The sequence below is a fragment of the Ranitomeya variabilis genome, chromosome 2 (genome assembly GCF_051348905.1).
Source record: "Ranitomeya variabilis isolate aRanVar5 chromosome 2, aRanVar5.hap1, whole genome shotgun sequence".
Taxonomy (NCBI): domain Eukaryota; kingdom Metazoa; phylum Chordata; class Amphibia; order Anura; family Dendrobatidae; genus Ranitomeya; species Ranitomeya variabilis.
The window spans coordinates 474,611,501-474,634,757 of NC_135233.1; the positions used below are offsets into that span (position 1 = coordinate 474,611,501).

The following is a 23,257-nucleotide window of genomic DNA, read 5'->3' on the forward strand; positions in this document are numbered from 1 at the left end:
CCTCCACCTGCGACGTTCAGTTCAGAGGGTGCGATGACGCGCTAAATGCGCGCCGCCCTCTGACTGAACAGTCACAGGCAGAGGACCCCGGAAGACAGAGGTGCGCAGCAGTGGAACGGGGGACAGGTAAATATAGCAAGTGCCGGGCGCCTGAGCTAGCGGCGACTCCGGCACCTGACCCCCACAGCACGCCGGTGTCCCCGCCTGCTCAGGCCCCCAGCACTCGGCGCCCAGCACAGCCGCCCGCACTCTCAGCACCACCCCGCACAGCCGCCCGCACTCACCACCGCCACGCACAGCCGCCCGCACTCACCACCGCAACGCACAGCCGCCCGCACTCTCAGCACCACCACGCACAGCCGCCCGAACTCACCACCGCCACGCACAGCTGCCCGCACTCACCACCGCCACGCACAGCCGCCCGCACTCTCAGCACCGCCATGCACAGCCGCCCGCACTCAGCACCGCCACGCACAGCCGCCCGCACTCAGCACAGCCGCCCGCACTCAGCACAGCCGCCCGCACTCAGCACAGCCGCCCGCACTCAGCACAGCCGCCCGCACTCACCACCGCCACGCACAGCCGCCCGCACTCTCAGCACCGCCATGCACAGCCGCCCGCACTCAGCACCGCCACGCACAGCCGCCCGCACTCAGCACAGCCGCCGGCACTCAGCACAGCTGCCGGCACTCAGCACAGCTGCCGGCACTCAGCACAGCCACGCACAGCCGCCCGCACTCAGCACAGCCACACACAGCCTCCCGCACTCAGCACAGCCACGCACAGCCGCCGGCACTCAGCACAGCCGCCGGCACTCAGCACAGCCACCGGCACTCAGCACAGCCACCGGCACTCAGCACAGCCACGCACAGCCGCCGGCACTCAGCACAGCCGCCGGCACTCAGTACAGCCACCGGCACTCAGCACAGCCGCCGGCACTCAGCACAGCCACGCACAGCCGCTGGCACTCAGCACAGCCGCCGGCACTCAGCACAGCCGCCGGCACTCAGCACAGCCACCGGCACTCAGCACAGCCACGCACAGCCGCCCGCACTCAGCACAGCTGCTCGCACTCAGCACAGCCGCCCGCACTCAGCACAGCCGCACTCGGGCAGTAGAGCCGGAGAGAGAAAGATGAGAGCAACATATGGCAGAATGGAAACAGGAACAGGCAGAATGGGTGCAGCACATTACAACAGAATGGGGGCACAGGATGGGAGCAGCACATGACAGAATGGGGGCGCAGGATGGGAGCAGCACATGACAGAATGATTGCGCACGATGGCAGCAGCACATGACAGAATGGGGGCTCCCACATGACAGGATGGGGGTGCAGGATGGGAGCACATGACAGAATGGGAGCAGCACATGACAGGATGGGGGCGCACACACATGACAGGATGGGGGTGTAGGATGGAGCAGCATATCACAGGATGGGGGCACATGACAGGATGGAGACGCAGGATGGAGCAGCACATAATAGGATGGGGGCGCAGGATGGGAGCACATGCCAGGATGGGGATGCAGGATGGAGCACCACATGACAGGATGGGGGCGCAGGATGGAGCAGCACATGACAGGATGGGAGAGCAAGATGGGAGCAGCACATACCAGGATGGAGACCATATACCAATATAAATGCTCGCCACCCGGGCGTAGAACGGGTTCAATAGCTAGTATATATATATATATATACTTGCAAGTATTGTATCAAAGACAATGCAGTGCTGCCTGTAGCATGCCCTAGCTACCACGCCGACAACGCCGTTTCGCCAACCAAGCTTCTTCCATTAGGGGATCGGCTTCTTTCCAGAGTTATCCCTTGAAAAACCTTAGATTCAAGGGCCATATTACTAGAGCAACTGGTTGCCAAAAAAGGGAGGAGGAGACTAGACCCCAATTCACGGATGGACGGTGTCTCTTGATGAGGAGGTGCGCTGCAGTCAGACTCTCCTGATTAATGTAGAATCAGTCCCTGCTGGAGTAAGATTTGTGGCATAGCGCACCTCATCACCACCAAACCAGCTCCACACATTTTGTTAAAGTTGGGCAAAAATGGCATAAAAATGCCAAACTTGCATAATTTTAACACAGCCTTGAGTTGCGCCCAAATTATGTAACTATGCTTTTTACACCAGAATACTGGTGTAAAAGCTTTGATGAATTGGGACCAATGTGTCATGGTTCAGACGGACTGTATTGGCTAAAGTTGAAGTAGGGAGCTGATTACTCCAGCTGGACAACACACACTTCCATACTCAGGACTGTACTGGGACTGAAAGTTGCTTCTCTCTCCCACTTGTTGACAAAATTAGGGTTTCTATATTGTTCATCTGGGGTTAAAGATATTATTCACTCACGCTCTTATATACTTATCCATACTCTACACCTCCTTCTAGGAAAAGATCTGTTCCATGCAAATATTAATCAGTCCGCCAAATACTGCATTATAGGATGGAGTATATCTTTTTCATATAGTTATGGTCTGAAGAGACCACCTTTGCATCTGCCAACCACTAGTCTGTATTCCGTCATACTGATAAAAAAATCTTCTAAACTAAGGATAAGGCTATGTTCACACTTTGCGGGTTTTGCCGCGGATCCGCAGCGGATTTGACACTGCGGATCCGCAGCAGTTTTCCATGCAGGGTACAGTACAATGTTACCCTATGGAAAACAAAACCCGCTGTGCCCACGCTGCGGATTTCCGCGGGAAAAGCCGCGCGGCTTTTCTGCGGAAAAAAAGAAGGAGCATGTCATTTCTTGGTGCAGAATCGCAGCGGTTCTGCACCCATAGAAATGCATTGATCCGCTCACTTCCCGCATGGGGCTGTGCCCACGTTGCGGGAAGTTAAGCGGATAATGTGCAGATGGTACCCGGGGTGGAGGAGAGGAGACTCTCCTCCAGGCCCTGGGAACCATATTTTGGTGTAAAAAAAAAGAATTAAAATAAAAAATGATGCTATACTCACCTCTCAGCGCTGCCCGCGGCGTCCGGTCTCAGTTGCTGTGCTTGCAGGACCTGTGGTGACGTCGCGGTCACATGACCGTGATGACGCCGCGGTCACATGACCGTGACATCACGAAGGTCCTTGTCGGCACAGCCACGTGCAGTGCCGGGGAGATCGCGACGTCAGAGGGTGAGTATAACCAATTTTTATTATTTTTTACATTACTATTGATGCTGCATATTGCTGCATATGCAGCATCAATAGTATAGGAGTAATCCCGCAGTGGAAACCGCGGAACAAACCGCGATAAATCTGCAGGGATAACCACAGCGGTTTTGCCCTGCAGATTTATCAATTCCGCTGCGGGATTAACCCGCAGAGCAAGCCGCAACGTGTGAACGTGGCCTTACACTATAGCACAACAAGCAGAAGAAGGATTTCCTCCAAACAGGAAAAAAATTATACACAGCCCACAAAGTTATACTGTGTAACTTGTAGACTGTGAGCCCTCGCGGGCAGGGTCCTCTCTCCTCCTGTACCAGTTATGACTTGTATTGTTCAAGATTATTGTACCTGTTTTTATTATGTATACCCCTCCTCACATGTAAAGCGCCATAGAATAAATGGCGCTATAACAATAAATAATAATAATAATAATAATAATAATAATAACAAACAATATGAAAAACACAATAATGCATAATACTTTTACTGGAATAGTTAGAGGGACTCCCTCACCTGAATTTGGAGGGAACAATTTTCAGCCATAGAGGCGGGGTTTTCGGGTGTTTGATTCACCCTTTCCTTACCCGCTGGCTGCATGCTGGCTGCAATATTGGATTGAAGTTCATTCTCTGTCCTCCGTAGTACATGCCTGCACAAGGCAATCTTGCCTTACGCAGACGTGTACTATGGAGGACAGAGAATGAACTTCAATCCAATATTGCAGCCAGCATGCAGCCAGCGGGTAAGGAAAGGGTTAATCAAACACCCGAAAACCCCGCCCATATGACTGAAAATTGTTCCCTCCAAATTCAGGTGACAGAGTCCCTTTAAAAGATTTAGTTACTGGCTTACCAAATAACAAGTAATTCAAGAACATTACAGTCCACCTGCACAAAACAAATATTGAAACACCAATGTAAACCTATTAGTGTAATGTAAACAATCTAGAAAATGACATTGTAGGATTTTTAAATAATTAAATTGTATTTTATTACATGAAATAAGTATTTGCTCATCTTCCAACCAGCAAGAATTCTGGCTCTCACAGACCTGGTAGTTTTTCTTTAAGAAGCCCTACTATTCAACCCTCATTATCTGTATTAATTGCATCTGTTTGAACTCATTACCTGTATAAAAGACACCTATCCACACAATCAATCACACTCCAACCTCTCCACCATGGCCAAGACTAAACAGCTGTCTAAGGACACCAGAGACAAAATTGTAGTTTATTTTTTTTATCAATTAAATTGCAAAATGAATTAACAAAAGAGAAATTCAAATCAATATTTGATATGATGCTCTTTGCCTTCAAAACAGCATAGCTTCTTCTAGGTATACTTGTACTTGCACAAGTGTTTGGAAGAAAGTCATAAGGGCAGTTGTTCCAAACATCTTGGAAAGCTGTCCACAGATCTTCTGCTGATTTAGGCTTGTGAAAAACCTTCTGTCTCTTTATGTAAACACAGACAGACTCGGTGCTGAGGTCAGGACTCTGTGGAGCCCATATTATTATTTCACTTCCAACAATCCTTGTTCTTATTTTCGCTAAACATGGTTCTTAATAACATTGGTTGTCTATTTGGGGTAGTTATGCTGCAGAATAAATTTGGAGCTAATCAAGTGCCTTCCTGGTGGTATTGCAAGATGGATAAGAATCTGACTGTATTTCTTGGCAATAACGACATTGTTAAAGAGAATCTGTCACCCCCGGACGTATATGACCGATTAATATGGGCATACAGGCAATAGAAACGTTATACTAGTCCTACCTGTATGCCTCATATTAATGGCCTTGTTTCTGAATGCCGCGTCCATAGAAGGGAGGATGAGGTATGTATTTATGAAGGAGTGCAGGGTGCCGGCGTGGGATTCTGGGGCCATAACTGACGTGCATGGGAGGGGGGTAGTATTACAATGAGGAGAGGATAGGATGTTCAAGATGCCGACAATTCCGTGCTCCTCCAAAATCAGGCAAGTAAACCACAGAGTTCAGAAGAGTTGCATATGCAGCGCCCCAGAGTCCTGGTCGTTGCAGTACTGTGGCTCCGCCACTAAGGGGAGCCATGGTACGTTCGATGGCACCGAAGGAGTTCCTCCAATCAGGTATCACAGACACCAATATGTTTCACAGCTGGGCCTCCGGGGGGAGCTAAGGGTGCTATTCATTAGGCCACTCCCCACCATAGTGGGTAAACTGGGGGTCAGGCAGGAAGTTAGAGAGAACGCTGACAGGATTGAACGGAGCAACACCCTGTGGCAGGGGGTGTTGTGAAGGGAGAGACTGTAGGGTCTCTGCCAGGGGTGGGATCCTGGCAGAGGCTTGGCATTGAAAGAACGTAACGGGTCCGCGCAGGCTCCTGGAAGCGGCGGGACTCAAGAAAGGACTAGAAGCGAGATAGATTGTGCTGAGTGAGAAACGAGATCAAGCAGAAGGAGAATACCAGCAGGGGTTTTGTTGAAAGAGGCAGCACCCTGCTGAGGCGCAATACCGGTGGCCGGAACGCCGAGGGAGTGGATTAGAATACAGCTTCAAGCCATACTCCAAACAGCGGCAGGACAGTCGGTCTCAGGCGGGCTGTCTACCACATATCACCTATGAAGTCTTGGGGGGCAATTGCGGGAGAGGGGCGACTCTAGGGTCCCGGAAGAACTCCAGGCCTACCTGACAAACGGGTGCCATTCCAACCTGAATACAGGGAAGGGGTGGATTACAGAGGAACATCAAATTGAGTTGTGAGGGAACTTAAGAAACAGACACAACCGTTGTGGGGTTACTTTCCGTGAGCACAGCAGGGAAGGACTACAACACATAGCGCTAGAAGGAAGGCACAGATTTCCACCTGAGAGGAGAACTCTGGAGGTGCCATTGGACCGGCCGGACTTGCGTAGCCTGGTGAACCGTGTTCTGGACTGAGGACTCAGAGATCTCCAGTAAAGAGGTAAAGAGACTGCAACCTGGTGTCCTCGTTATTTACCGCGACTTACACCCCACAACCGCACCGCTACATCGCTACCATTACTACCACCTATTACACCGGACGTCCCCCACTGACGGACAGGGCCACGGACCGGGTCTAGCCACCGTGACAACCCCGAGACTGAGAACCCAGAGGCCCGGCTCCGGGTACCCCTCGGCCCTGCGGCGGTGTGGGGGTGCTCCACATACTTTATTCAGGGCTATAAAACTACGCGTTTAGTGGAGCTGGGGCAAGTTCTGACATGGATGTTGCACTTGGTGAACAGAAGTTCTTTCTAAAACCATGCACAAATGGATTTTTAGAAGATAATATACTGCGCCATTACTAGCAATCGGAGGCAATCTGTCAAATGTTGCCAAAAGGAGAAATAAATAACCACTATACTTACAATATATGAGAAGACTCTCCACCCTGACGCACGTTTCGTCCACACTTCTTCAGGGGGCGCCCACCGATTGCTAGGAGGCCAATTTGGGAGTTCTTGGCACTATGTTGCGATACTAGGTATCTATTTTGTATAGGCTAGTGTATTATGTATATCACCCTATGTAGGCATTGACTGTGGTATGACACAACGCTACTAGAGGGATGTGGAAACATTCTACTATTCAGCCAGGATATTAGCAATATACACTGTGTTCCAAATTATTATGCACAAAGAGTTTAGGAGTGATAAGGTTAGAATTTTTTTGTTTGTCACTTAAACTCATTGATGGTGATGTGTGTCAGGGCTCTTTATATCACTGAAAGCAATTGCAGATACCTGTGCAAATTAGTTTGGCAGGTGTGTCCAAATAAAGGCAAGACTACTTAAGAAGGCTGTTCCACATTATTAAGCAGCCTACATTTTTTGCCAAAATGGGAAAGAAAAAGGATGTGTTGGCTGCTGAGAAGCAACAAATTGTGGAGTATTTAGGTCAAGGCACGACTACAATCAACATTGCCAAGACACTTCATCGTGATCATCGCACAATCAAGAAGTATGTAGCTGATTCCCAGCACACACGTGTGCGTGCTGATAAGGAAAAATTGAGGACTCCTTCCAACAGGCAATTGCGTAAGGTTAAAAGAGCAGCTGCAAAAATGCCTTGTCATTGCAGCAGACAAGCTTTTGAAGCTGCTGGTGCCTCCAACGTCCCCAGAACAACAAGATGCAGGGTCCTTCAGAGGTTTGCAGCTGTGCGTAAGCCATCCTGTCGACCACCTCTATCCACTGCAACAAGCAGAAACGGCTCCAGTGGGCCAAACGATACATGAAGACTGACTTCCAAACTGTTTTGTTCACCGATGAGTGCCGTGCAACGCTCGATGGTCCAGATGGAGTGGAGGATGGCTGGTTGATGGACACCCCATGAAAACACGGCTAAGGCGCCAACAAGGAGGAGGTGGAGTAATGTTTTGGGCTGGAATCATGGGGAGAGAGATTGTCGACCCTTTATGATCCCTGAAGGGGTAAAGATGAACTCCATAATCTATGTGGAGTTTCTAAAACAACACTTCCTGCCATGGTTCAAGAGGAAGAACCGTGCTTTCCGCAGCAAGATCATTTTCATGCATGATAATGCACCGTCTCATGCTGCAAAAAACACATCTGCATCTCTGGCTGCTATGGGCATAAAAGAGGACAAACTTATGGTGTGGCCACCATCTTCCCTGACCTCAACCCCATTGAGAACCTCTGGAGCATCATCAAAAGGAGTGTCTATGATGGTGGGAGGCAGTTCACATCTAAGCAATAGCTCTGGGAGGGTATTCTGTCCACATGCAAAACAATTGAAGCAGAAACCATCCAAAAACTGACAAATTCAATGGATGAGAGAGTTCAGAAGCTTCTTTCGAACAAGGGGTCCTATGTGCAAATGTAACATCACCTAGAATAAAGTTTTCACTTGAAAACTGTTTGATTTCATTTTGTAATAAGCTGATAATGAATGAATAATAATAATAATAATAATGCTTAGAACTTCACAATTGACCATTTTTTTGTTCAAAATAAAAAAAAAAGGTTGAAAACTCTGCTGTGCATAATAATTTGGAACATGCATTTTGAGTGTTTATTTTTTTAAAAAGATACTGTTTTCATAGGCAGTTTGTTCCAAAACATTGCAATTATACTAGAATAGTAGATGACTGGAAAATAACAATGACTGCAATTCAGATAGGTAATTTAGAGAAAATATGAGGAAATATTATTTGCATAATAATTTGGAACAGTGTATATTGAACACTCTATATATATTGTGTTAGATGAGATTAGTAGCTTGTCAGTCCCTCACATCTGAGGTATTTGGCTTAATATTGATTTTTGTATTGAAGTTTATATTTTCAAAAAATTATTTAATAAAAAATGATTTTATTGGATAAAGAGGAATTTTGTGCTTTTTCTGTTCACTGCTCATGGGAGCAATAAGTTGTACAGACGGATTTTCATGTTATTGGCGGCACATATTATTGATGGATCAGTAGGTTGATTAAATAGATTTTTAACCCCTTAACGACCGCCGATACGCCTTTTAACGGCGGCCGCTAAGGGTACTTAAACCACAGCGCCGTTAATTAACGGCGCTGTGGAAAAAGTGAATAGCGCCCCCCAGAGTCGGATTTTCTCTGGGGTCTCGGTTGCCGAGGGTAGCCGAGACCCCAGAGAACATGATTCGGGGGGTTTTTACCGACCCCCGAGTTGCGATCGCCGGTAATTAACCGTTTACCGGCGGTCGCAACAAAAAAAAAAAAAACGCGATTTGCCGTTTAATTTCTCTGTCCTCCGATGTGATCGCACATCGGAGGACAGAGAAATGTGGTCCCCGATGGCCCCCAATAGCCCCCCAATACTTACCTACCTCCCCCGGTGCTCCTCGTGTCTCCCCATGGGCGCCGCCATCTTTTTTCCGGGAAAAAATGGCGGGCGCACGCGCAGTGCGCCCGCCGCCCGGCACCCGGATGTTCTTTGGGGTCTCGGCTGCCGGGGGTAGCCGAGACCCCAAAGAACATGATCGGGGTCGATTTGCACCGACCCCTGCTTTGCGATCGCCGGTAATTAACAGTTTACCGGCGACCGCAAAAAAAAAAAAAAAAAAAAAAGCGATCAGTTATTTCTCTGTCCTCTGATGTGATCGCACATCAGAGGACAGAGAAATAGGGGGATTCGGGGACCCTATCATACTCACCCGGGGTCCCTGGGTCCTCTTCTGTCTTCTCCTGCCAGCCGGCTTTTTCATCATGGGGGGCGCATGCGCAGTGCGCCCGCCATCTGCTGCCATCTGCCGGCCGGCAGGAGAAGACAAGTTGGGGCTAAAATTAGGGTTAGGGTTAGGGTTAGAGTTAGGGTTAGGGTTAGAGTTAGGGTTAGGGTTGGGGCTAAATTTAGGGTTAGGGTTAGGGCTAGGGTTAGGGTTAGGCTACTTTCACACTAGCGTTTTTTGGCTTCCGTCGCAATGCGTCGTTGGAGAAAAAACGCATCCTGCAAAAGTGCTTGCAGGATGCGTTTTTTCTCCATTGGCTTGCATTAGCGACGCATTGCGACGGATTGCCACATGTCGCATCCGTCGTGCGACGGATGCGTCGTGCTTCGGCGGACCGTCGACACAAAAAAAACTACATGTAACTTTTTTGTGCGACGTGTCCCACATATTTCAGTGCCACGTGCCACGTATTTAAGTGACACGTGCCCTTTATCAAAGTGCCATGTGCCACATATTTCAGTGCCACGTATCAAAGTGCCACGTGCCACGTATCAAAGTGCCACGTGCCACGTATCAAAGTGCCACGTGCCACGTATCAAAGTGCCACGTGCCACATATTTCAGTGCCACGTATCAAAGTGCCACGTGCCACATCTTTCAGTGCCACGTGCCACGTATTTAAGTGACACGTGCCACGTATCAAAGTGCCACGTGCCACATATTTCAGTGCCACGTATCAAAGTGCCACGTGCCACGTATCAAAGTGCCACGTGCCACGTATCAAAGTGCCACGTGCCACATATTTCAGTGCCACGTGCCACGTATCAAAGTGCCACGTATCAAAGTGCCACGTGCCACATCTTTCAGTGCCACGTATTTAAGAGACACGTGCCACGTATCAAAGTGCCACGTGCCACATATTTCAGTGCCACGTGCCACGTATTTAAGTGACACGTGCCACGTATCAAAGTGCCACATATCACGTATTTCAGTGCCACGTATTTAAGTGACACGTATCACGTATAAGTGCCACGTGTCACGTATTTAATTGCCACATATTTAAGTGCCACGTATCAAGATTTTCCATGGAGAACAGACACATCCAGAGATATGTCTGCTCTCCACGGCTGCAGCAACACACTGACAGGAGCCATAGTTCCTGTCGGTGTGTCACTGCGCATGCGCGAGCGAGTTTACCGGCGGTCATTGACCCCAGCACTCTCGCTTAACGGCAGTGCTGCGTGGGAAAGTTCAACGCAGCTGTACTGCTGTTAACCGAGACGCCGGAGTCATTGAACTCCGGAACAGTACGCGATACACTGCTAGGAGCTTCGCTCCTGGCAGTGTATCGCCGGAGAGCAGCCGATCAGCGTGGGACACTCGTTTTATGGATTCTGCGGACAGGGAGTATGGATTTGGTTTATTATTTTTGGATTTTTTCCTGGAGGATCGAGGGCTTCGCCTACAAGTGTGCTGTTGGTGAGTATATACTCTGTGTTATATGTTGTATGTACTGTGTGTCATGTATGTGTATTGTGTGTAGGTGTTTTGTGTAACTTTACAATTGTGCTAAGTCGCCGGACACAGGGACAACTCTCCCATCCTAATACCGGATGGGAGTAGTAGTCCCATACGGCGACTTAGCACAATGGTGGCACTAGCGTCGCATGGGGACACACACACGCACACACACGCACACACACACACACAGAAGGACTCCATGCTGCTTCACTGGGGGGCGGGGGCTTCCCTCTTCCTGTCCGACGTCACGTCCGGTCCTGGGTGTCAACCCCTCCGTACAAAGACGCCGACACCCAAGACAAAGGCGCTGTGTGTGGAAGGTAATATGGGGCCCTAGGGGGATACGCAGACACGCCGCTGCGTAAAGAATTGACATGTCAATTCTTTTTACGCCGGCGTGTTTGCAGACAAAAGCGCCGCGTTTTTTTGCGGTGTGTCTGAACGGCAAAGTGAATTTCTCATTCACTTTGCCGGCAGACGAAAATGACATTGCGCATTTTTGAAAAGCGCCCGCAAAATAGCGCTCAAAAATGCGCTATGTCTGAAAGTAGCCTAAGGCTTCTTTCACACTTGCGTCGGTACGGGGCGGTCGCAATGCGTCGGCCCGATGTACCGACGCACGTTGTGAAAATTGTGCACAACGTGGGCAGCGGATGCAGTTTTTCAACGCATCCGCTGCCCAGTCTATGTCCTGGGGAGGAGGGGGCAGAGTTACTTCCACGCATCCGCGGAAATGGCGGACGCGACGTACAAAAAAAAGGTTACATTGAACTTTTTTTGTGACGACGGGGGCTAAAGTTATGGTTAGGGTTGGGGCTAAAGTTAGGGTTGGGGCTAAAGTTAGGGTTAGAGTTGGGATTAGGGTTAGGGTTTGGATTAGGGTTGGGATTAGTGTTACGTTTGGGATTAGGGTTGGGATTAGGGTTAGGGTTGGGATTAGGGTTAGGGGTGTGTTGGATTTAGGGTTTTGATTAGGGTTATGGTTAGGGTTGAGATTAGGGCTGTTTTGGGGTTAGGGTTGTGATTATCGTTAGGGTTGTGATTAGGATTATGGATCGGGTTGAGATTAGGGTTAGGGCTGTGTTGGGGTTAGGGTTGGAGTTAGAACTGGGGGGTTTCCACTGTTTAGGTACATCAGGGGGTCTCCAAACACGACAGCCAATTTTGCGCTAAAAAAGTCAAATGGTACTCCCTCCCTTCTGAGCTCTGCCGTGCGCCCAAACAGTGGTTTACCCCCACATATGGGGCATCAGCGTACTCGGGATAAATTGGACAACAACTTTTGGGGTCCAATTTCTCCTGTTACCCTTGTGAAAATAAAAACTTGGGGGCTAAAAATCTTTTTTGTTGGAAAAAAATATATTTTTTTATTTTCACTACTCTGCATTATAAATTTCTGTGAAGCACTTGAGCTTTCAAAGTTCTCACCACATATCTAGATAAGTTCCTTAGGGGGTCTAGTTTCCAAAATTTGGTCACTTGTGGGGGTTTCTACTGTTTAGGTACATTAGGGGTCTGCAAACGCAACATAACGCCCGCAGACAATTCTATCAAAGTCTGCATTGCAAAATGGCGCTCCTTCCCTTCCGAGCTCTGCCGTGCGCCCAAACAGTGGTTTACCCCCACATATGGGGTACCAGCATACTCAGGACAAATTGGACAACAACTTTTGGGGTCCAATTTCTCGTTACCCTTGTGAAAATAAAAATTTGGGGGCTAAAAAAATCTTTTTTGTGGGAAAAAAAATATTTTTTATTTTCACTACTCTGCATTATAAACTTCTGTGAAGCACTTGGGCATTCAAAGTTCTCACCACATATCTAGATAAGTTCCTTGGGGGGTCTATTTTCCAAAATGGGGTCACTTGTTGGGGGTTTCTACTGTTTAGGTACATTAGGGGTCTGCAAAGGCAACATAACGCCCGCAGACAATTCTATCAAAGTCTGCATTCCAAAATGGCACTCCTTCCCTTCCGAGCTCTGCCATGCGCCCAAACAGTGGTTTACCCCCACATATGGGGTACCAGCATACTCAGGACAAATTGGACAACAACTTTTGGGGTCCAATTTCTCTTGTTACCCTTGTGAAAATAAAAATTTGGGGGCTAAAAAAATCTTTTTTGTGGGAAAAAAAATATTTTTTATTTTCACTACTCTGCATTATAAACTTCTGTGAAGCACTTGGGCATTCAAAGTTCTCACCACATATCTAGATAAGTTCCTTGGGGGGTCTATTTTCCAAAATGGGGTCACTTGTTGGGGGTTTCTACTGTTTAGGTACATTAGGGGTCTGCAAAGGCAACATAACGCCCGCAGACAATTCTATCAAAGTCTGCATTCCAAAATGGCACTCCTTCCCTTCCGAGCTCTGCCATGCGCCCAAACAGTGGTTTACCCCCACATATGGGGTACCAGCATACTCAGGACAAATTGGACAACAACTTTTGGGGTCCAATTTCTCTTGTTACCCTTGTGAAAATAAAAACTTGGGGGCTAAAAAATCTTTATTGTTAAAAAATATATATTTTTTATTTTCACGACTCTGCATTATAAACTTCTGTGATGCACTTGGGCATTCAAAGTTCTCACTACACATCTAGATAAGTTCCATGGGGGGTCTAGTTTCCAAAATGGGGTCACTTTTGGGGGGTTTCTGCTGTTCAGGCACATCAGGGGCTCTCCAAACGCAACATGGCATCCCATCTCAATTCCAGTCAATTTTGCATTGAAAAGTCAAATGGCGCTCCTTTGCTTCCGAGCTCAGCCATGCGCCCAAACAGTGGTTTACCCCCACATATGGGGTGTCGGCGTACTCAAGACAAATTGTACAACAGCTTCTGGGGTCCATTTTCTCCTGTTACCCTTGGTAAAATAAAAATTTGGAGGCAAAAAGATCATTTTTGTAGAAAAAATGCGATTTTTTTATTTTCACGGCTCTACGTTATAAACTTCTGTGAAGCACCTGGGGGTTTAAAGTGCTCACCACACATCTAGATAAGTTCCTTAAGGGGTCTAGTTTCCAAAATGGTGTCATATGTGGGGGGTCTCTACTGTTTAGGCACATCAGCGGCTCTCCAAACGTGACATGGCGTCCGATCTCAATTCCAGCCAATTCTACATTGAAAAAGTAAAACGACACTCCTTCTCTTCCAAGCTCTGCGGTGCGCCCAAACAGTGGTTTACCCCCATATATGGGGTATCGACGTACTCAGGAGAAATTGCACAACAACTTTTGTGGTCTAATTTCTCCTGTTACCCTTGTGAAAATAAAAATTTGGGGGCAAAAAGATCATTTTTGTAGAAAAAATGAGATTTTTTATTTTCACGGCTCTACGTTATAAACTTCTGTGAAGCACTTGGGGGTTCAAAGTGCTCACCACACATCTAGATAAGTTCCTTGGGGGGTCTAGTTTCCAAAATGGTATCACTTGTGGGGGGTTTCCACTGCTTAGGCACATCAGGGACTCTCCAAACGCGACATGGCATCCGATCTCAATTCCAGCCAATTCTGCATTGAAAAAGTCAAACGGTGCTCCTTCACTTCCAAGCTCTGCGGTGCGCCCAAACAGTGGTTTACCTCCACATATGGGGTATCGACGTACTCAGGAGAAATTGCACAACAACTTTTGTGGTCTAATTTCTCCTGTTACCCTTGTGAAAATAAAAATTTGGGGGCAAAAAGATCATTTTTGTAGAAAAAATGAGATTTTTTATTTTCACGGCTCTACGTTATAAACTTCTGTGAAGCACCTGGGGGTTTAAAGTGCTCACCACACATCTAGATAAGTTCCTTAAGGGGTCTAGTTTCCAAAATGGTGTCATATGTGGGGGGTCTCTACTGTTTAGGCACATCAGCGGCTCTCCAAACGTGACATGGCGTCCGATCTCAATTCCAGCCAATTCTACATTGAAAAAGTAAAACGACACTCCTTCTCTTCCAAGCTCTGCGGTGCGCCCAAACAGTGGTTTACCCCCATATATGGGGTATCGACGTACTCAGGAGAAATTGCACAACAACTTTTGTGGCCTAATTTCTCCTGTTACCCTTGTGAAAATAAAAATTTGGGGGCAAAAAGATCATTTTTGTAGAAAAAATGAGATTTTTTATTTTCACGGCTCTACGTTATAAACTTCTGTGAAGCACTTAGGGGTTCAAAGTGCTCACCACACATCTAGATAAGTTCCTTGGGGGGTCTAGTTTCCAAAATGGTGTCACTTGTGGGGGGTTTCCACTGTTTAGGCACATTAGGGGCTCTCCAAACGCGACATGGCGTCCGATCTCAATTCCAGCCAATTCTGCATTGAAACAGTCAAACGGTGCTCCTTCACTTCCAAGCTCTGCGGTGCGCCCAAACAGTGGTTTACCTCCACATATGGGGTATCGGCGTACTCAGGAAAAATTGCACAACAAAATTTGTGGTTAAATTTCTGTTTTTACACTTGTGAAAATTAAAAAAAATGGTTCTGAAGTAAAATGTTTGCAAAAAAAAGTAAAATGTTAATTTTTTTCTTCCACATTGTTTTAGTTCCTGTGAAGTACGTAAAGGGTTAATAAACTTCTTGAATGTGGTTTTGAGCAGCTTGAGGGGTGCAGTTTTTAGAATGGTGTCACACTTGGTTATTTTCTATCATATAGACCCCTCAAAATCACTTCAAAGGTGATGTGGTCCCTAAAAAAAACATGGTGTTGTAAAAATGAGAAATTGCTGGTCAACTTTTAACCCTTATAACTCCCTAACAAAAAAAAAAATTGTTTCCAAAATTGTGCTGATGTAAAGTAGACATGTGAGAAATGTTATTTATTAACTATTTTTTGTGACATATCTCTCTGATTTAAGGGCATAAAAATACAAAGTTTGAAAATTGCAAAATTTTAAAAATTTTCGCCATATTTCCATTTTTTTCATAAATAATCGCAAGTAATATCGAAGAAATGTTACCACTAACTTGAAGTACAACATGTCACGAAAAAACAATCTCAGAATCAGCGGGATCCGATAAAGCGTTCCAGAGTTATAACCTCATAAAGTGACAGTGGTCAGAATTGTAAAAATTGGCTCGGTCATTAAGTACCAAATTGGCTCTGTCACTAAGGGGTTAAATATGTCTAATGTTATAACCGGGATTGTGATATGTTAATTAGATGCTAACCAGTTGCGGAGGTGATGCTTTCCACAAACTAATCGTCCAATTAGTTGTTCTTTTCACACCCCTGTAGGTGAGTGACATGATTTGCAAGAGTGTTGTCACTCCTGACTCTTTGCAAATCTCTGCCTCCCTGGAAATGCGCAATGAAGCAGAGTCTATGCTATGAGGCTCAACATCTTTCATGCACATCTAACACTATATCAGAAGTTTAAGATAAGTTTGTTTTAGCGTGAAATATCTATCTTCACATTGTGAAAGTATTATAAAAATGGTTAAAGGGTTATTCCAAAGGATGAAACTATTCCCAATCCATAAGGGATCAGTTGCTGATCGCTGGGAGCCCAACCATATGGATTCACAATGAACCCGAGATCAGCTCTTTGGAACTCATAGAACAGAACTCTAAGCCCCTTCCGGAGGTACTCATATGTGACCTCCTCTTCATTCATTGTCTATGGGACTGGCGAGTACATTGTTCAGCTCTTTCTGGAAGTCTCATAGACAATGAATGGAGTGGAGGCCATGCACGCATACAGTGCAGGGCTGCAAAGCCCCGTTCTTGGAGATCAAAAGCCCTGATGTTGGGATCACTCTGGGGCCCAGCGGTCGGACTGTAGTGATCAGTACCTTATTCCCTACAATTTGGATAAGGGAATAAATTGATTTTTCAGGAGTCTACACTTACAAACTGTTTTTAATTTTTTAAACAAAACATTATGATAATTTCATAATAGGATGTCCTACTGTTGTAATCTCTAGGGGAACCTGACAACAAGTGTTCATTCCCCCCACAGTACCTCCAGTGCAAATATTACACAGTGACTGTTGAAAAGAATGAACGGCACGTGGAATGCACTGGTTGCTGCTTTCTTAGATCTTTTGTAGCCCCTCTGGAGTTGGACCCCCAAATATTAAGCCCCTTATCATTGACTCAGAATTCCTTAAACATGCAATCCTTTTAAAATGGGTTGTATGTTTAATGGGGACAAAATCTATGTAATGTACATGTCCACCTTACGTTGCAACCAGGAACAAACCTTCAGAACTCCACACATACGGAAGTATAAGAAACTGTTACTGATTGTTAATGGAACTTTTTTTTTCTTTTTTTACATCATCTGGGAATTTTCAACTGCATTTGTTATAACCATTAGCAGTTCAAACATTTCCAAGTATAAGGAAACAGCTTGTTGTAAATAAGTTACTGAGCACAAAGTTAAGGCTTTCTTACTCATGCTATTTTTTTTCATCCCTTAACCCCTTCATGACCTTGGGATTTTCCGTTTTTCCGTGTTCGCGTTTTGCTCCCCTTCCCAGAGCCATAACTTTTTTATTTTTCCGTCAATATGGTCATTTGAGGGCTTATTTTTTGCGAAACAAGTTGTACTTTTGAACGACTTCATTGGTTTTAGCATGTTGTGTACTAGAAAACGGGAAAAAAATTCCAAGTGCGGTGAAATTGCAAAAAAAGTGCAGTCCCACACTTGTTTTTTGATTGGCTTTTTTACTAGGTTCACTAAAACTGACCTGCAATTATGATTCTACAGGTCAGTACAAGTTCATAGACACCAAACATGTCTACGTTCTCTTTTATCTAAGTGGTGAAAAAAAATTCCAAACTTTGCTAAAAAAAAAAAAAAAGATAAAATTGCACCATTTTCCGATACCTGTAGCGTCTCCATTTTTCATGATCTGGGGTCGGGTAATGGTTTATTTTTGCGTGCTGAGCTGGCGTTTTTAATGATAGCATTTTGGTGCAGATATGTTCTTTTGATCGCCCGTTATCGCATTTTAATGCAATGTCGCGGCGACCAAAAAAACGTAATTCTGGCGTTTCAAATTTTTTTCTCGCTACGCCATTTAGCGATCAGGTTAATGCTTTTTTTATTGATAGATTGGGCAATTCTGAATGCAGCAATACCAAATATGTGTAGGTTTGATTTTTTTTTTATTCGTTTATTTTGAATGGGGCGAAAGGGGGTTATTTTAAACTTTTATTTTTTTTTACTTTTTTTTACTTTTGCCATGCTTCAACAGCCTCCATAGGAGGCTAGAAGCTGGCACAACGCTGCTATGCAGCAGAAATGCAGGTGTGCTATGAGTGCCGACCACAGGGTGGCGCTCACAGCAGGCCGGCATCAGTAACCATAGAGGTGTCAAGGACCTTTATGGTTACAATGCAAAAGCATCGCTGACCCCCGATCATGTGACGGGGGTTGGCGATGCGCTCATTTCCGGCCGCATGGCCGGAAGCGCCGGTTAAATGCCTCTGTCAGCGTTTGACAGCGGCATTTAACTAGTTAATAGCGGCGGGTGAATCGCGATTTCACCCGCCGTTATTGCGGGCACATGTCAGCTGTTGAAAACAGCTGACATGTCCCAGCTTTGATGCAGGCTCACTGCCGGAGCCCTGCATCAAAGCGCGGTATCTGACCTCGGACGTACTATCCCGTCCGAGGTCAGAAAGAGGTTAAAGGGAACCTCTCATATCCAAAAGCACCATTTACCTGCAGATGAAGGGGAAATCAGCAGGTAAATAGTATTTAAATCATGTCTGCCCGCTGAACTGAATCAGCGACTACAGGGAGAAAATGAAGCTATATCTTCCCTGCAGCTGCTCGCTTCCAGTCTTCATGCTGGTGCAGGGAGACAAAGTGGCTGTAATCACTCTCCGGCACATTAATCGACAGTCTGCGCTACAATGTGTGTGCAGCATGTGCATGCAGAGAAGGCTGTCAATCAATGTGTTGGCCAGTGATTCCAGCTCACTCACTGTATAGGGTGCAGTGACTGTAATCGCTCCCTGTACTGCCCCAATGACTGGAAGCAAGCAGCTGCAGGGAGGATATAGCTTCATTTTCTCCCTGCAGCTGTGCTAGGAGTAAACTAGGAAGACATGATTTAATTGCCATTTTTTTCCTACAGATAGTCACTGTATCTGCAGGCATTGTTTTTGTATGTGACAACATGTCGTCTTTTAAGAATTAAAATAGGATTTCTTACCCCCTACTTCTGGACCAATGCTACATTTTGTTCAAGTGACTACTCTAGTATGACTGATAGATAGACTTGGCACACACAAAACGTAGATGCAGTGAAATTTAATGAGGTAAAAGTACATACAGTAAAAGTTTTAGTCAGTTTAGACCTTCATCAATGTACCTCATATAAATATTTGTAAGTCTCAGGGTCATATATTGTAGATGGGGGTTCCCAATAATAGTGGGTTGACCGGTTATACCACAGTGACACCAGGTCAGGAGACGTTAGTGGTAGAATGGACGCAGCTTGTCCAGTCCAGTGGATACTGCGTCCATTTAAACCAGACAGCAAAGGGCCCCAGTATATAGTCCCTTTGCAGTCCAATAATGTGTCTGTGAAAGAAGCTGTTCACAACGGCTGCACAAGAGGTTGCACCCATGGTATGTCCATCTTTGATTTAAATGCCGTTTACCTTCAGATTACCCTTATATTTGTAGACAAATAGCATTTTTGGAGACAATAGATTCCCTTACACTAAGGATGGAGAACCTTTTTTTCTGCCAAGGGTCATTTGGATATTTATACCATCATTCAGAGCCCATACAAAATGATGAACTTGGAAATCATCCTGCTTTATTTGGTCAAACATTTAATTAAATGTGATGGGTGCAGCTGCCCCTCTTTGGTGAGGTGTGATGCTACGTGGTAATGATTATGATGCTACTCGTGACTGCTATTCTGAGGCACAATCGACTATTTGTGATAAGATAGCCAAGTGGTATAAGATATTCTTGGTATGCTCACCTGATAGGTCTGTGGCAGTCACAACAACCTATAGAAGCATGTAAAAGGCTGCGGTTTCGTCCTGATGAAGAAATTTGGAAACCTTGAAACGCGTTGACAAATAAACTGCATTCATGCTTCACCTACATGTGTGATCGCATTTTTGGAACGCAGCACAGATTTTAAACCACTGTATTTTTCATTCAGTACGTTATAAATGAATAATGGAATACACACCTAAATGTCCTCGGCAAAGCTACAAGGGCAAAACCCTGGGGTCAGGCAGTACAGGAAGCCTTGCGTCTATTGGATTTTAATGCGCTTTCTCATCCATTTGTGAGGAGGATATAACGGACATAATGAACAAATTCTAATTTTACATTATATTTGTTTGTCCTCCACACGTAGTGCTGGAAAATTAATTCCCTGGATATTCTGGCGTCTGGAAGAACGGACACTGTTCCATGGTTGGTATGAGGAGACTCCTGAACTGATTGAAAGAAGATCTAATTATGATTGTGATTGGATCCGATACCCAGGTTGTCTTAGGATTTGAGCAATTTGGCATTATAATCTTTGTTTCATAATGTATTATATTATATTCCACAGCACTTTACAGACATTATCATCGCTGTCCTTACTGGGGCTCACAACCTCAATTCCCTATCAATATGTCTTTGGAGTGTGGGAGGAAATGGTAAGCCTGGAGGAAACTCACAAACACGGGGAGAACAAACAAACTCCTTGCATATGTTGCCCTTAGTGGGATTTGATTCCAGAACCCGAGTGTTTCAATTCTACAGTACCAACAACTAAGCCACCATGATTAATTTGTCACTCTTTAAGACAGCACTTGATCCTGGGATACTTCATTTTGGACAGGTGGCCTTTGGCCAAGCTCTAAGCAAACATTAGTACTGAGGAAGCAATTTGACTTTAACTTGTCCATCTTTGTCCCATCATTCAACTCATTCTGGTAAGCCGAAAACCATAACACCTTCAGTAGAACTCATGACGTCCTGTCTCTGTATCCTGTACAATCTGACCATAGGATGGTTGATAAACAGCTGACACAGATCATACAATGGCTTCAAAAGTCTCTGCTTCCAGCCCACCAGCTAGTCAAGTTATTTGTAGTGTTTCTTTTTTCACTGAAGGTTTCCCTTTTTAGACTAAATGGGAATTGGTGGACTACTGGGCAGACTGGTGTAGAATCCATTTAAAAAAATAACCACAGGAGGATGGTGTCTGAGAATGTTTTCTTAAGGATGATGTGGATTGAACTGTGCATGTGCCACCAACACCACTTTATTGGAGACCGATACAGATGTAACCATGCACGCACCGATGACTGAGTCATTTTATTTGGGACCTAATGTAGGCACTGGTGGGATATTTAACCCCTTTCTACCATTGGACATACTATTCCGTCCACGTGGGGTGGGCCTTACTTCCCAAGGACCGAATAGTACGTCCAGAGCGATCAGCCGCGCTCACGGGGGAGCGCGGCCGTTCGCGGACGGGTGTCAGCTGACTGTCGCAGCTGACATCCGGCACTATGTGCCAGGAGTGGTCACGGACCACCCCCGGCACATTAACTCCTGACACACTGCGATCAAACATGATCACAGTGTTCCGGCGGTCTAGGGAAGCATCGCGCAGGGAGGGGGCTCCCTGCGTGCTTCCCTGAGACCCTAGGAGCAACGTGATGTGATCGCGTTGCTCTGAGGGTCTCTTACCTCCTCCCTCCTGCAGGCCTGGATCCAAAATGGCCACGGGGCTGCATCCGAGTCCTGCAGGGAGGTGACTTACCAGCGCCTGCTCAGAGCAGGCGCCGGGAAGCCTCCCTGCTGTGCACGTCAGATCGCTGATCTGACACAGTGCACAGCAAAGTGTCAGATCAGCCATCTATCACTTTACTGTGATGTCCCTCCCTGGGACAAAGTAAAATAAAAAAAAATTACATGTGTAAAAAAAAAACCAAAAAAATACCCCCTAAATAAATAATACAAAAATATATTGTTCCAATAAATACATTCCTTTATCTAAATAAAAAAAACAATAAAAGTACACGTTTAGAATTGCCGCGTCCGTAACGACCCGCACTATAAAACTATCCTACTAGTTAACCCCTTCAGTGAACACCATAAAAAAAAACGAGGCAAAAAACAACGCTGTATTATCATACCGCCGAACAAAAAGAGGAATAACACGTGATCAAAAAGACAGATATAAATAACCATGGTACCGTTGAAAACGTCATCTTGTCCCACAAAAAACGAGCTGCCATACAGCATCATCAGGGAAAAAATAAAAAGGTTATAGTCCTCAGAATAAAGCGATGCAAAAATAATTATTTTTTCTATAAAATAGTTTTTATCGTATAAAAGCGCCAAAACATAAAAAAATGATATAAATGAGGTATCGCTGTAATCGTACTGACCCGAAGAATAAAGTTGCTTTATCCATTTTACCAAACGCGGAACGGTATAAACGCCCCCACAAAATAAATTCATGAATAGCTGTTTTTTGGTCATTCTGCCTCACAAAAATCGGAATAAAAAGCGATCAAAAAATGTCACGTGCCCAAAAATGTTACCAATAAAAATGTCATCTCGTCCCGCAAAAAACAAGACCTCACATGACTCTGTGGCCCAAAATATGGAAAAACTTATAGCTCTCAAAATGTGGTAACACGAAAAATATTTTTTGCAATAAAAAGCGCCTTTTAGTGTGTGACGGCTGCCAATCATAAAATCCGCTAAAAAAACGCTATAAATAGTAAATGAAACCCCCCTTCATCACCCCCTTAGTTAGGGAAAAATTTAAAACATTTATTTATTTCCATTTTCCCATTAGGGTAAGGGCTAAAGGTAGGGTTAGGGCTAGGGTTAGGGCTAGGGCTAGGGCTAGGGCTAGGGTTAGGGTTAGGGCTAGGGTTAGGGCTACAGTTAGGGTTAGGGTTTGGATTACATTTACAGTTGGGAATAGGGTTGGGATTAGGGTTAGGGGTGTGTCAGGGTTGTGGGTGTGGTTAGGGTTACCATTGAGATTAGAGTTAGGGGTGTGTTTGGATTAGGGTTTCAGTTATAATTGGGGGATTTCCACTGTTTAGGCACATCAGGGGCTCTCCAAACGCGACATGGCGTCCGATCTCAATTCCAGCCAATTCTGCGTTGAAAAAGTAAAACAGTGCTCCTTCCCTTCCGAGCTCTCCCGTGCGCCCAAACATGGGTTTACCCCAACATATGGGGTATCAGCATACTCAGGACACATTGGACAACAACTTTTGGGGTCCAATTTCTTATGTTACCCTTCGGAAAATAGAAAACTGGGGGTTAAAAATAATTCTTGTGGAAAAAAAAAGATTTTTTATTTTCACGGCTCTGCGTTATAAACTGTAGTGAAGCACTTGGGGGTTCAAAGTTCTCACCACACATCTAGATAAGTTCCTTGGGGGGTCTAGTTACCAATATGGGGTCACAT

At 45.6% G+C, this 23,257-nt stretch overlaps 1 protein-coding gene across 3 annotated transcripts in view; it reads left to right on the plus strand.

Annotated features, from left to right (window-relative positions):
* The window catches only part of LOC143806831 (uncharacterized), a 197,921-nt gene that overhangs the window by 39,439 nt on the left and 135,225 nt on the right, over window positions 1-23,257 (plus strand). For 2 of the 3 annotated variants that reach the window (XM_077287779.1, XM_077287780.1), the window contains exon 2: window positions 20,180-20,313. In XM_077287779.1, the coding sequence (XP_077143894.1) occupies window positions 20,180-20,313 (134 nt within the window). The remainder of the gene's footprint in view (window positions 1-20,179; window positions 20,314-23,257) is intronic. The other variant, XM_077287781.1, reaches the window with a different exon arrangement.